A 15988-nucleotide genomic window follows, 5' to 3' on the forward strand; every position below is an offset into this window, starting at 1 on the left:
AAATATTATTTGATTATTATTAGGCTATTGTTGTTGTTGTGTAGTCATAGTGAATGGGGAAAAAAAGGTTTTTCTTGATCACTGGTAAAGTAGTTCATTCATTGATTATCCACAAAAAAAAAAACAACAACATTAAATTAAGTTCAATTTTAAGTTAATTCAATTTTAAATTAAATATTGTATATTAAGCAATTTTTTTGTGATTTATTGTGATTAATTGTTCCCATGAAATTGGTCATATAGTTTACCTATCTATCAGTCTATCACTATCTGGGAGTTAAGACAGCACTGCATCCCTCAGATGGGGAATTCTCTCTCAGTTTAACATGCCTTACCATGCAAGTTTGAAGATACTCTCTCATCTATGATGCAGGGTTCTCCCCTGTTTGCCAACAGAGTCATCCTAATTTGGAGTGTAGTATCATTTCAGGGCTCAGGGGACCTGTGGAAACCGAGCTGATGAAGCTTTAACACAGAAAATACTGGGCTCTCAGCCCGTAATGAGAGAGACGCCTTTGAAATGAAAACAGTCTCAGTCTTGTATTCAACAGTGTGAACAAATTACATTAATTGTGTTGTTGAGGCTGTAACGGGGGAGTGCGAGTGGGTCACAATCTTATACTGACAAAAGCATTATCTTAATCTGTATTTTTTTTCTTGTTTTTCAGTTAATTTTAAACCCAACTGGCAAATTGTGTTAGACCTCTATTATATCTAGATATGTTTGCGCTTAATACATGAAAAACAATTTCCAGCTGAGTTAAAAAAAAATAGGATTAATATAGGATTAAGAAAAATTTGACTTAAAGTCTTCTTTGTGTCATTTTGCTTCTTAAATATATTTGATCAAATATACAGTAAAACAGTAATTTGTGAAATATTATTACAATTTAAAATAACTATTATCTATAATAAATTTGACAATGTAATTCCTGTGATGGCAAAGCCTTCCTTCAGAAATCATATACTAATATGCGGATTAGTTGCTCAAGAAACATTTCTTATTATGATCAATGTTGAAAACAGTTTTTTTCAGCATTTTTCATTTTTAAACATAAATGCATCCTTGATTAATAAAATAATCAATAATAATAATAAAAAAATCTTACTAACCCTAAAGTTTTTATGGAAACCAAGTAAAAATGATTTATAAAATGATTGTTTTCAGTGCAGAAGACATATCATTTATTCTGATCTGATAGTATTGTGTCTCATGATATTGAACTGATTCTGAATGAGCTTGATGTAAGGAAATTACTTTTTGAAGTGCAAGTTGTTATAGATCTGAAAAGAGACCCAATTGTGTTATGATTCTGTTTTATTCTCTTTGCTGCTGAGTGCTGAGTGCAGATAGATTTATCAGACACTATCAGCAGCTGTTTTAATTGTGTGAAGCTTCAGTGAGATCTATTAATAATGAGCCGCTGGCTAGAATCCATGCTGGCAACCTCTGAAGCTTTTGAAGTTATCTTTTTGTTTAAAAACAATGAACAGTATCCAAGAACTCTGTGGCTCTAATTAAATTTTATAAAGCTGTGAATTTAGGCCACAGAAATAAAACCGCTAATTTCCATGTGCATGTTTGGAAATATTTACAATTGTCTGCACTTTCTTATTAAAGTTGGCGGAAGCTGTATTTTTGTCTCCATCAGAATTGCAAATAAAATAGTTTCCAGACATACTAACATGCTGCATACTGCACAGTGTACACTAAATACCGCCTACTAATAAAAAAAGAAGAAAAAGAAAACAGTTATGCATTGACTGACTTTGGAATAGCATACTACTATGCTACTATATAAATATATAAAGATATGACTGAAATAGTATGCTACTCTAAATTCAGTCATAGAATATGGCTGGATGACTGCATTATATCCCACAATGCAATGTGCTCATCTTGACATTTCCAGTGTGATGAATGAACCAGAAGAAATGTATGCCGAGAATTTTTATTTTTTACTTATTTTTTTGTTCTTGCCAAATGAGAATAGAGCTGCTGCTGACATGTTGAAATAATAAATACATTTTTGCCAATTTACAAATTTGGATCAAAAATGTTATCCTATTTCCAAGATGATAGCTGAACATTGCAAATTAAATATGCAAAGTGATGAGGTCATGTAATTGCAGAATGCTACATAGAATAATTCCTGTTTCATAGTAATTAATAGTAGTAGGCAGCATACAGCATAGCAGTAAACTGTTGCATTCTGATCTGAACATAACCTTTATACAATGATAAACATTTAACCCTATGTAAAGCTTACTATATTATATTTGATATGCAAAATATGGCGTCTAAATTATCAACATGATTAAAACTTAGATGAAACCTGTTGTAAACATTGTAGTTGTAACCTTTGTAATCGCATCACTCCGAGCGGGATTCGAACCCGGAATTTCCGGCATGGGAAGCACGCGTGCTAACATGGACATTAAAGACTGCAGCCACTAGGGCCAGTCGCTAGTGAGCCTCTTGAGATCAGGGGAGTGAGGTTTACTCGTACAGCTCTTACTATAGCTGTCCTCCATTACATAGTATTATTCAAAAAATGTCCCCCTTCAGGTCGTGGTACACACGTCTTTTAGTTGTAAAAGTCTTCACTGATTTTTATAAAGTAAACGTAAGAATGACTTTTATATCGTTAGTAATATGTCAAGCTGAACACTCACTGGACTGAATTTGGATTTGATTATCCATCATTTTAAAATGTGAGTATCAGGCTTTTGAGGAACGTTTATTTGTAAATATCTCAATCATCATTGTATTGGATTTCTTTATGTTTTGCCCCCACAATTAAAGTTTTGATCACAAAACTAACACATGACACTAATATCATATTAAGACAAATTATTGAAAAATATATTATAGAGTGACAACTGATATTTATATGCATTTTATGGTAGTAGTCTGCTTGCATTATCAGAGTTTCATAACTTTTGTCCTTATAAATAACAACATCTGCACCAAATTGCCTATTTGTGCATATAACATAATAATGTTTTTTCCACCATAAGTATGAGCTCCATATTCTCACATTAGCATACTGTTATGCAGAGGTGTATAGTCCTGGGGTCAGAAAGTAGAAGTCCTGCCATATGTTTATTCCACCCATGAACTCAACCAGCTGATTTCACTAATTAGTTCTATCTCCTGGCTGAATTAGCAAATCCATGTGATTGGAACAAAATACTGAGGAGGACTTTTACTTTCTGAACCTGGACTTTACACCTCTGCTGTTATGAGCCATAAAAGCCTAATATATCAAATATGATTCTCAACAAAAAGAGATTTTGTCTAAAGGTTCAATAAACTCATCAATAAAAAAAATAAAAAAATCCAGACTATGATTTAATATGTCTTTAATATATAGAATTTAATATTATTACTTATCATCTTGGAAAATACATATTTATTTTGCAGTTTTAATCCAATTTGATCAATTTTATTGTCAGGCCTTGACAACAACAACAACAACACCCTTCACATCAGCTTACTGAGATGGTGCATACAGCACTACAGGCAGCCAGTCAGAAGGTGTTTAGGTGAGAGATGGCAGGCAGTCGGCTCTTGTGCTGCTCTTTTTGTCTTGAGACAGCTGAGGTTAGAGTCTGCCAGGATGCCAGCTGGTGAAAATATGAGTTTTCCCCCCTCTCTACTAACACAGATCTCTCATTCACCTCTACCCCCGAGGGAAGGTGAGAAGAGGTGGCTTAACTTCTCCCTCTGAAACCACAAACATAAGACAGAGATAATGAAGACTAAGTTTTATGGACAGTCAATGAGTAAACACTTACTCTGCGGTCCTCCCCTCTTTGCCACCAGCAGTGATTTTCCACTATAGCCTTGAAGTGGCTGTTTATTGTTCCTGATCATGACTGATGGTCTCGTAGCCGTCCCAACCTGCCCGTCAGATACACCGCTAAAGCTTTTTACTTCAGCCTTGGCTGTCACAGAGGCATTTTGGGAGCTGAAAACACATCTGATATACCGTTTCGTAACAGAACTCTGGCTCGTCTCATCCGCATTGCTTTGTTGCTGTAGATTCAGCTTCGAAAAACAGTCGAGAACACATCTCTGCAGCTTCCAAACCCCGAAACGCTAACATCGCATCCCTCATAGTGTAAAATGACGCCCCCACACTTTATCATACACAAGCCCCATTAAAAAGGTGAAATGAGGCACCATTCGGTGGAAATTAAGACACAACAGAAATCTGAGACTAAATTAGCTTCTAATTTTTCACTCGAGGAATTCTTTCCTTGCCGGCTTTATGAAGGATTGTTCTAAATGACACAGATTTCTGTCAGAGAGAAGTCCTTTTGTTCTTCCCCGGAGGGTTGCTGCACCGATACACACGTCTCACATGAAATCCCTGCTCTGAGGCAGTGCAAATGAGGCAGCACTAATACATTCTCCCTCAGCGGTGGGGAGACTATGTGTATGAGGGGAGGAAAGTTAATGCAGTTACTTTTATTTGGTTTTTTGAGCAGGACCATGTCAGCTCGGGAGGACCTCCTCGGAATTGGAAGGGAATTGGTATCGCCATGGTGGTCATCCTGGGGGTCATGTCTCTGGTCACCCTCTCAATTTTTCTCCTCACCCCCGGTAAGTTGGAGAACGAAGAAGTTAATGAATATAAATTGAATGAGGTGGTGAACCAAGGATAAAGGAAAAGAGATGTGGGATCAGCTACAATAAGGGAAGAAAGAGAGATGGGAAATACAAAAGAAGATTATAGAGGGTTTATGTGAGCGAGCTCATATATAAGACATCCATTCACAAATAAAAATAAGAAAAGACAAGAGGAAACAAAGCAAGCAACACTCAGAATAGATTTTTGCTGGTTAGCTCTTAAAATGTAGCTGTGCAACAGAAGTATATTTGTTTTTAGTGCAAAATAACATACATTTCTATAATAGAACTTTGCTTAATCCGTGTGCATTGCCACTACAGTACCTACAAGATTTTTCTTTGTTTGCATTCATTGAGCTTTTTATTTTACCAGCATGCTTTGCGGAAGACAGGATAGGGAGAATAAATGTTGAAATTAAGTGTAATTATTTTATTTGTTGTTGAGGAAGATGAGAAAAGGGAGAGTTATATTTATGATCTGCTATGTTGGGTTATAGAAGAGTTTCAGTTATATTGTCAGCTGGGTCCAAATGTCCAAATCCAAGTTTTACCCACTTTTGGTGCTTGGCGCGTTCATTTTGGAAGCAACACACAACAAAATCACAACAACTTCTAAATCACAGCATAACAGAATATTAAACAATATGTTTTTTTAAAAGTCATATTCAGTAAATAAAACCAATTGGATGGTAACTTAATTTTGAACTAAAATAATATGGCCTGGTTTCACAGACAGGGCTTAAATTAGGCTTTAGTTCAATTAGAAGATTTAATAAACTTTTATAAATGTGCCTTAGAAAAAAACATTACATTACTGATGTGCATCTTGAGACAAAACAATGGCACTGACACATTTTTAGAAATATAAGTGCAAGTTGCTTTCAGTTAAAACAACTCAAACATGCAGTTTAGTCTACGACTAGGCTTAAGCCTTGTCTGTGAAACCGGGGGTTTGTGGTTTACATGCAATATTTTTTTTGTGTAAAAATTTTATTAAGAAAAAATAATATTTTTTCAATGTGTGGACCCACATTCCGGCATTTAATTGTTTATTTATTTTTAATAAAAAAAATTCTAACAGCCTATGGCATTTGCATCAGTAGCATCAATATTTGATTTTATTAGACATTCCTGTAGATTTTTCTAATAGACATGATTTGTCCTCAGGAGTTGTGGTTGTTCTTAAATGATTGCCTGATTTTGTATTTCAGACGAGTCTCACCTCCTGCTGCTGTCTCGTCTCACTCTGGAGAACCTAGAGAGCGAGGATTTCAGAGTTCACGACCCATGTGCGACGTGGCTAAATGGTAAAAACGTCATTATATTTTACAAACAGTGTTTCAGGGGAATGTTTTAGGTTCATTTATTTGATCTATGTGGACATTTAGAGCTCCTGGAGTGCAACAATTCATTGTCTTGAAATGTAATGGGAGACTGGATGTGTTTTTCTGCTAATAGTTGAAATGTTCGATTTACTTTTCAATAAACGTGGCATTCATCAGGATGCATTTCTATTCACTCTTTATGCACAATTAATATTAGTGCATCCCAAATCATAATACATTGAAAATAGTATTATAAAGGTGTCTGTAGGGCTATTGCCCCTGACACATTGACACTTTCAATTTTTTGTAGTAACATAAGGAATGTGAGTTGCAGAAGTTAACTATATATGAATCTAAAAGTTAAAATTGACGTGTGTAATATTTGGATTTTACAATACTCCTACCCCATTTTGATATGCAGTTTGTCTTAAGAAAGTCACTTATAGGTTGAGTTCCTCAAAAAACTGGCATTCTCAAAAGTATGTACTCTACAGTTCAAATATTCGGGGTCAGTACGATTTTTATTGTTTATTATGTGATGGCGAAGCTGAATTTTCAGCATCATTACTCCAGTCTTCAGTGTCACATGATCCTTCAGAAATCATTCCTCAATCATCAGTGCTGATCTGGTGGTCAAGAAACATTTCTAATTATTATCAAAATTGTATATACACTCACTGTATATACTGTATACATATACACTCACCTAAAGGATTATTAGGAACACCTGTTCAATTTCTCATTAATGCAATTATCTAATCAACCAATCACATGGCAGTTGCTTCAATGCATTTAGTGGTGTGGTCCTGGTCAAGACAATCTCCTGAACTCCAAACTGAATGTCAGAATGGGAAAGAAAGGTGATTTAAGCAATTTTGAGCGTGGCATGGTTGTTGGTGCCAGACGGGCCGGCCTGAGTATTTCACAATCTGCTCAGTTACTGGGATTTTCACGCACAACCATTTCTAGGGTTTACAAAGAATGGTGTGAAAAGGGAAAAACATCCAGTATGCGGCAGTCCTGTGGGCGAAAATGCCTTGTTGATGCTAGAGGTTAGAGGAGAATGGGCCGACTGATTCAAGCTGATAGAAGAGCAACTTTGACTGAAATAACCATCGTTACAACCGAGGTATGCAGCAAAGCATTTGTGAAGCCACAACACGCACAACCTTGAGGCGGATGGGCTACAACAGCAGAAGACCCCACCGGGTACCACTCATCTCCACTACAAATAGGAAAAAGAGGCTACAATTTGCACAAGCTCACCAAAATTGGACAGTTGAAGACTGGAAAAATGTTGCCTGGTCTGATGAGTCTCGATTTCTGTTGAGACATTCAGATGGTAGAGTCAGAATTTGGCGTAAACAGAATGAGAACATGGATCCATCATGCCTTGTTACCACTGTGCAGGCTGGTGGTGGTGGTGTAATGGTGTGGGGGATGTTTTCTTGGCACACTTTAGGCCCCTTAGTGCCAATTGGGCATTGTTTAAATGCCACGGCCTACCTGAGCATTGTTTCTGACCATGTCCATCCCTTTATGACCACCATGTACCCATCCTCTGATGGCTACTTCCAGCAGGATAATGCACCATGTCACAAAGCTCGAATCATTTCAAATTGGTTTCTTGAACATGACAATGAGTTCACTGTACTAAAATGGCCCCCACAGTCACCAGATCTCAACCCAATAGAGCATCTTTGGGATGTGGTGGAACGGGAGCTTTGTGCCCTGGATGTGCATCCCACAAATCTCCATCAACTGCAAGATGCTATCCTATCAATATTTATTTTTTTTTTTATGGGCCAACATTTCTAAAGAATGCTTTCAGCACCTTGTTGAATCAATGCCACGTAGAATTAAGGCAGTTCTGAAGGCGAAAGGGGGTCAAACACAGTATTAGTATGGAGTTCCTAATAATCCTTTAGGTGAGTGTACTTTATATATATACTGTATATATTATATATATATTATTCTCACTTTTAGTCATTTCAGTGCATCCTTTCTGGATAAAAATATTAATGGTATGGTAGTAGACTTTCCCATCACCAGAGAAGCACATATTCTTATTAGGATGCAGTCTAGTGCAGGCCAGTCTTGAGCTCAGCTACTGAATGTTAATTTTCATGTTTTACAGAGAACGAGGTGTCATTTTGCACCCAGGAGGGTCACGTTTTAATCCACAATCTCAGCACAAATCTAACCACCACGCTATTGGACAATAGCACCCTGGTGAGTGTATACTTACACATGCATGCATTCACATAGAAGACAGCAGCATAGCACATAAAGGCCAGCAAAGACACATACTCGTACAAGCCCTGTCCTCGTCCCAAACCACCAGCGTAAAGCAGCTCTCTGGAGAGTTACAAACCCCTTGAGGCATGTGAGCAGGACAAGATGTACAACTCCATTAGCTCCATTCTTATGGACCCTGACAAATGGGTCACTTCATAGCGAGAGTGTATGGACTGGTAGCTGAATGTCTTTGAAGAAAGAATCAGAATGCCAAAAAAATGAGCAAAGAGAGAGCAAGTAGTGTTTTGGCTTCCAAAGCTCTAATAGTTAATGCTTTGTCTTTTATTCCACCTCTCTGCACTTCTCCCCAGTTGATCCCGCTGCATGTGTCATCAAAGAGACTGTTTCAGCAGGGCCACCCTTTGAACGCTGCAGCTGGGTTACACTGAGAATCATATATGGGTCATTGCCTCAGACGCTCAATGGAATGTTGTTGAGATAGCAGATACTTCTCCTCTAAAGCCTCTACCCACACTGTCAACACTTCTACACTCATCACATTGGCTTTATGCCCCAACAACATTTCTTAGCCACGATACACTTTCTGCATTCATGGTTTGCAGATTATGGGTGTTTTAAAAGGAAGAATTCAAGTGTTCTCCATGGCATTTGGTTGATTTCCAACATGACTGGGAGGGGACATGTTCGGTCCACTTAGTTTTTGGTGGTCACAACATATAAACTTGTGGGAACGTGATATTAAGTCGTGGGAACGTCATAATATCTCGTGGGCACGAGATTGTATGTTGAGGGTACGGCATCCGTTTCTCGTGGCCACGACTTAATATGTTGAGGGAACGACATCCATTTCTCGTGGAAATTTCCGATGAAAAACACTTACGTACCCATGTCTTAATGCCAGAGAGCGCACTATATCTTTATATGACATTCCTAATTCAAAGTAAAATGTTATTTCATCAGTCATCTCCATCTCCGACTGCTGTATATGGTTACAGTATTGACCGGTGTGTGGTAGGCTGCCCTCAACATAACGTTAACTCGTGGCTACGAGAAATAGATGCCCTTCTCTCAAAATATGAAGTCGTGGCCACGAGAAAAATATATCGTTCACTCAACATATGATCTCGAGGCCACGACTTTACATCGCGTGGCCACGACATAATGATGTCGTTACCTCAACAAAATGATCTCGTGGCCACGATTTATTATCACGTTCCCACTAATTAATATGACGTTCCCACGAATTAATATCTCGTGGCAACAACATATTATCACGTTCCCACGAGTTTATATGTTGTGGCCATGACAAAACTAAGTGAACCGAACATGTCCCTTCCAAGTTATTCGAAGTGTAATTGGATTTTTTATTTTGGCTCGCGTCCCATTTGATTACATAGAGAAGGCAGTGTTAATGATCTATACTGCAGCCAGCCACCAGGGGGCGATCGAAATGTTAAAAGTTATTTCTGGGTTCCCGTTTTAGGATCTGAAGTCCATGAAGTTCCAGGTTTCAGCTGATAAGAGGTTCATCCTGATGGCTTATAATATCCACCATGTGAGTAATATGAGCAGAAAAACACCAAGAAGCAGTGGTCTCATTTCCACATTACCCGTGTGTAAGAGAAAATGGCTTTTTTATTGCTTCCACAGATTATCTTCTTTTTGTGCCATTGCAACACAAAAGGTTTTATATCATAGTGGGGCCTCTCTCATCATAGTGAGGCCTCTCTGTCTATTGTTTTAATAAATGTGCTGTACAAGCAATATTACCCGTCTAGCCAACTTCATTAGACAGCTGTTGTCTTGCTGTTTATCCCACACAGAATCATATCCCAGCTGGACCACAAAACAATTCTATTGGCAAAATCGCTTTATGATGCATGTGATGTCGCCTACTGTATGTAAATATGACAAATATTACCCTTTAAATGTCACATATAATACCAGAAGCTATCTTTTTTTAATGAGATGAACTGCTATGAAACGATAATTATATTGTGATTACTTTGAAGAAGATATCTCAATAATGTTATGTGTTTTTAAAGATGCATTACAAACCTTTATCTATTAGAATGGAGGAAACTCTTTCAGCCCACATATTTCGTCCATAATTTCTGCAGCATGTTCAACAATGAACACTGCTACGATCAACAGCAAACATGGACGGAATAGAATATTCAAACACAGAGGAGCTCGGGTGTATAGAAAGAAAGAAGAAGGGATACCGACAGGCAGAGGGAGAGATGGAAACAGAGGAGAGGAGCTGTTTGGCACTGAATTGTAGCATCGCACTAGGGCAAGCCTTTGTGATTACAGCAGGTTTTAGAAACAGGCTGAGCATAAACAACTTGTAGGCTATTTGTCTGAGCAACCACAGCAATCTGTAGTTCTTATCCCCTTGCCGAACCTCCACTTCAGAAAATAATCATTTCTGCTGTAGCGTTCTCTCTTCTCAAAAGAGAACAACTAATCAGGGTATAGACATGAGTAATAGAGAAGAAGAAAAATAGGAAAAAACGGGCAATGAGTGAAAAGACTGACAGTACAATCCGTACTTGCTGAGTTGCTCTCTCTCTCTCTCTCTCTCTCTCTCTCTCTCTCTCTCTCTCTCTCTCTCTCTCTCACCATCTCTTGTGAATATTGCTTTTTGTTGCTCATTTAAATGTGTCCTGTATCGTGCATTTGTCTTAAAGAATGTGACAAGTGGTGGATGTGGTGAATCACATTTCACACCAAAATAAGAAATTATTTCTGCATAAATAGAATATTAAGTAGAGCCTATTTTATCACTATTATTTATGGTTTGCATTGAGATTAATTTAATGACTGTATGTAGTACGTATGTAATGTATGTATAATGTATGTATGTATGTATACAGTATATGTATGCATGTATGTGTGTGTGTATGTGTGTGTGTGTGTGTTTATGTATGTATGTATACAGTGTAATACATACAGTGTAAAGACAGTCTGTACATATACAAGCACTTCATTTGGACTAAAATTACAATTATCACGAGAAAATTATCACAATGCAAAAAAATCTTTACATTTCTTTCTTTCTTTGTCTCTTTGTACATTCCTTTATACTCTTTCTTTGTACATCCCTGTCTCACAGGATAAATAAAGCCAATCTGTGTGGTCACATCTGCAGGGAAACAAGGGATTTCTCTGTTAGTTCTCCACCTCTTCTAGTCACAATTGCTATCTCTCTTCCTTGATCTCTCTCCCCCATTTCCCTCTATCTCTAGAGATTATGTGCTGACTGAGGCAGTTTACGGCTCAAGCAACTGAACTGAGAGTGGGGGGGGGGGATACGGTGACTGAAGAAGACGAGGATAAAAACGATGTGATCTGCAGTCGCCCTTAGATCACGCTGTCCAATCGAAATCAATCATAGAGACGGAATGAATTGGATGTGTGAATGTGTGCAGAGAGATTGGAAACTGGGAGATAAGGAAAAGAGGGACATAGGAAAATATAAAAGGGGACACCAGAATAGTGAGGTGAAATTGCAAGGGAAGGAAGAAAATGGAAAAGGAAAAAGCAAAAGGGAAGGAAGGCGAGTGGCACAAAGAAAACGAGGGTGCAAGCGAAATGTATATTGAGAGAGTGAAATAGAAACTGAGAAAGACAGCATGAGGGATAGCCTGAGCCAAATCAAAAGACACAGAGACACAGAGTTAAAGAGAATGCTGAGGGTGGGAAAAGGATGGGATAATTCATCAAAAATCAAGATATCTGTCATTTACTCACCCTCATGTCATTCCAAATCCAAACCTGTATGACTTTTTCTTCTGTAAAACACAAAAGAAGGCTTTTTAACTTCTAAAATGACACAAAAGCATCACAGAAGAAGTTTATATGTCTCACATTCATAAAACCATCACAGAAGTAGTTCATATGTCTCATACACTTTATTCCAAGTCACCTGACGTCATACGAAAGCTTTGTGTGTGACAATTTGATGCCCATTCTTAGCACTTTCATAAGAGTTCATTAAAGATGTAGCAAATATCTGATTCATGAACAGTTTGTTCTTTTGAGTCAGATATTGTCAATGCATTAATTGATATGATTCACAAAACTAGTCTGTACTGTGTTTTCCACAAATTGGTTTGTTTCTCACACAAAGCTTGGACTTCAAAACACTTCTCTAAAGTTATACATGACCGCTTTGCTTCTTTTTTTGCCCAATGATATATTAAAAGTTGAATCCTACTTTACCTGTGTACAGTATAGTCACCTGAATCAATATACCCTATAACAAATCTCAGCTGCACGATTGTTTATATGTGATTGTGGACTATCCCTTTTAAGGCACAGTGCTAAAGGAAGTCAGAGTTAGTGGATAAAAGCTCAAATGTCTACAGGGATTCAGAAATAAAGAGGCACGTATTATGAGAACCAGAGCAACCTCAGACTTAAAGCCCAGAGGAAGACGTGTTGTGATGAACATGAATCGAAAGATTTTACAGTGAGAATCAACACTACAGAGAGAAGAGAACAGAATGAAAAAAGGCAGGCGGGAAAGGCAAACTAGGGCAGATCTTGCACTTTTGGCACTGAGAGAATTGTGTGGGTTGTTTAGTACCGCATTCAGTATTATTGAGCAAATTTGTGCAATTACTATGCCAATGTCACAACCATCCAAATTCCCACATTAGCAATATTTCTTCCACTGTTTGCCGTAGGGATATTAATTTTGTGATTCCTTGCAAAAAGAGAATTTATGACTCTCAGCGGGAATCCACAATCTCTTTTCCTATAATCAACACACTCAGCCTTACACTCAGAGAAAATGAGCTCAAACTTAACACTAGACACTTTGAGATTGCACTCATATGCACACAAACACTTGTGTCTGTCTTTTTAATATTGAGATACAGTAGCCTACTGTTGAAAATTTTGGGGTCAGCAAGATTTTTTTATTTGTTTTATTTGATCAAAAATGTAAAACAGCAATATTGGGAAATATTTTTACAATTTAAAATAACTGTTGCTTATGTTATAGCATATATTTTAAAATGTCATTTATTCCTGTGACGGCAAAGCTGAATTTTCAGCATCATTACTCCAGTCTTCAGTGTCACATGATCCTTCAGAAATCATTCTAATATGCTGATTTGCTGCTCAAGAAACATTTCTTATTATCAATGTTGCAAACAGTTGTGCTGCTTAATATTTTTGTGGAAACAGTGATACATTTTTATTCAGGATTCGTTGATGAATATAAGTTCAAAAGAACAGCATTTATTTGAAATAGAACTTTTTTAAATATTTTAAATTTCTTAACTGCCATATTTGACCAGTTTAATGTGTCTTTGCTAAATAAACATCTTAATGTCCTTCAAAAGAAATTTCTTATCTTACTGACCTCAAACATTAATTTTTTAATGAAATAATTGTTTAACCTCACTTCTATGCATGCCAGACAGTGCGACAGTCAGCTGATCTGTTTTTAGTATGCAGTGCAGGGCATGACTTTCAATCCTATTAGGCTTTTGGGAAACGAGTGCAGTTTGAAGCTTGTCGCCACACTGCGTTCTGTACTGATGCTGCAGCAATCCATACATCTAATTTTACACAAATCATTACAGACCTAACTGATCAATATACAAATAATGCTGTACTGACAAAATGCACAATTGTCTTTAGAGGCCTAAAGGACGCTTCTATTGATTTAGGTCATCTTTGACATGCTAATCCATTGGAGTAAGTTTCAAGCTGTGAATTTGTTACGCAAGTGGATCCTTTTTTTGGGAGGGATATTGACCCCTATGATCACGTTGATAGAGATGGGGCATGTGCCGCTATCATTCTGTGACCCCATACATGTGATGTACCGTTCTCATAAGAGTCAAACCAATTTGGGGGCCTGTATCCATTCCGGCTACTGATTGTGAAATAAAATAAATAGTTTTTTAAAGAATTGCTTCTTTTGCTCAAGATGCTCCTCAATTGAATCAGCTGAATGAAGCTTGAAATTGAAATGAATTTAAATTATTCATTAACCACCCATAGTTGTGCTGTCATGCAGTGAGAGAGTGAAAGATATTATGAGCTGTAAGAACACACAAGCGTGTGCTATGTTCAGAATGGGATACTAGCATACTGCATACTATACATCTTTCGATAGTTTGAGGTCAGTTAAGAAATTAATACTTCTATCTAAACAATACAGTGCTGTATTGTGAATATAGCCAACCCCTTCAGGCCTTACCTTTATCGTAAATAAAACATAGCTATTGACCAATCAGCATCAAGGACCAGAACTACCCATTTTATAATCGGCAAGGACGATCAAATGTGACCAGTGTCGGGGGTAATGCATTACTAGTAATGTGAGTAAGTAATCAGATTACTTAGTAACAAATTACTTTTAAATTTAAAACAAAATATGAGTTACTTTTTTTAAATAAGTAACGCATGTTACTTTGTTTTCCCATTTACTGAATGACACCTCTCCTGTTGCCATGTTAAAAGAAATCGTAAGTGCAAAGGCGTTGTGTGGGCTGTGAAAACATGATGGTTTTTGTTGTTCTAGACTTTAATGTGAACATGCATTTTCTCATCTCACTTGCACAAAAACAGTGAATAAATGAATAAAAACAGTGAAATGCAAACTCAGAATATTACACAAATCGGCAATAATTAAATAGGTTAAATTACACACACAAGTATACTTTATGTATTTATGTGTCTAGAATGGCAGCTGAAATGTTTGAGCTGCGCCCTCTACTGTACAGGCGTGCGTTTGCATTTCCTTCAGCCTGAGGCTTATTTATTTCACTTTTGATGTGAAAGAGTAAGGGTCTTCACATTTGCCAAGAATAGAACTTTATTTTGTTATTATTAAAAAACAAACAAGCAGAGAAAAAGTAATGCAAAAGTAACGCAACCTTTTCAATTAAAAGCAACTAAGTACAGCAATTAGTTACCTTTTTTAGGGATCAACGCAATATTGTAATGCATTACTTTTAATAGTAACTTTCCCCAACACCGATTCTATTGCAAATAAATGCTGTTCTTTTGAACTTCCTATTCATTAAAGAATCGTGAAAATATATAATATAATATAATATATATAATAATAATAAGAAATGTTTTTTCAGCAGAAATTCAGCATTCAGAAGGATAATGTGTCAGTGAAGACTGGAGTAATGATGCTGAAAATTCATCAAAGGAATACATTACATTTTAAAATATAGACAATATTTTATATAACAGTTTTTTGAAATTGCAATAATATTTTACAATATTACTGTTTTTACTGTTTTCCGCCCTATCACATAAATGCAGCCATGGTGAGCATAAAAGACTTAAAAAGCATTAAAGTCTTACTGCCTCCAAACTTCTTTTTCTTTTTATATATATATTGTGATTAATATTACTTTTGGTTTACTTATCACACTGTAAATTGACGGTCTAGTTGAGTGCATTGCATATATTCTTTGTTTTATAGTTCTTATACGGCACATTTTGGCAGCATAAGGTAGTATAATCCTATAATCCTGAAAATTCATGCATACAGAAAATTTTAATATAGTCACATACACATAAACACTGCAGAAATAGTGTGGTAGTATGCTATTCCGTACATAGTTTGTGTATACAATTTAGGGATCCACCATGTCCTCTGCCCCTTTCCAGGTATTCTCACAGTCCTTCACAGCATCCTTTGCAATCTACACAGTGGCCAGCGGGTAGGTAGAGACAGAGGTTCCTCACTGCATGGCCTGTACTGGGCATGTGCACAACCGAA

General features: G+C 37.0%; 1 protein-coding gene across 3 annotated transcripts in view; it reads left to right on the forward strand.

Moving 5' to 3' along the window:
- The window catches only part of LOC311073314 (inactive dipeptidyl peptidase 10), a 55293-nt gene that overhangs the window by 19065 nt on the left and 20240 nt on the right, over nt 1-15988 (forward strand). The window contains exons 2-6 of one of the 3 annotated variants that reach the window (XM_084098946.1): nt 4495-4612; nt 5851-5946; nt 8102-8196; nt 9707-9778; nt 15877-15929. In XM_084098946.1, the coding sequence (XP_083955072.1) occupies nt 4495-4612; nt 5851-5946; nt 8102-8196; nt 9707-9778; nt 15877-15929 (434 nt within the window). Of the gene's footprint in view, nt 1-4494; nt 4613-5850; nt 5947-8101; nt 8197-9706; nt 9779-15876; nt 15930-15988 lie in introns of those variants that run through there. The other 2 variants (XM_084098947.1, XM_084098948.1) reach the window with 2 other exon arrangements.

The sequence above is a fragment of the Abramis brama genome (genome assembly GCF_963993115.1).
Source record: "Abramis brama genome assembly, chromosome: 22".
In the NCBI taxonomy this organism is placed as follows: Eukaryota; Metazoa; Chordata; class Actinopteri; order Cypriniformes; family Leuciscidae; genus Abramis; species Abramis brama.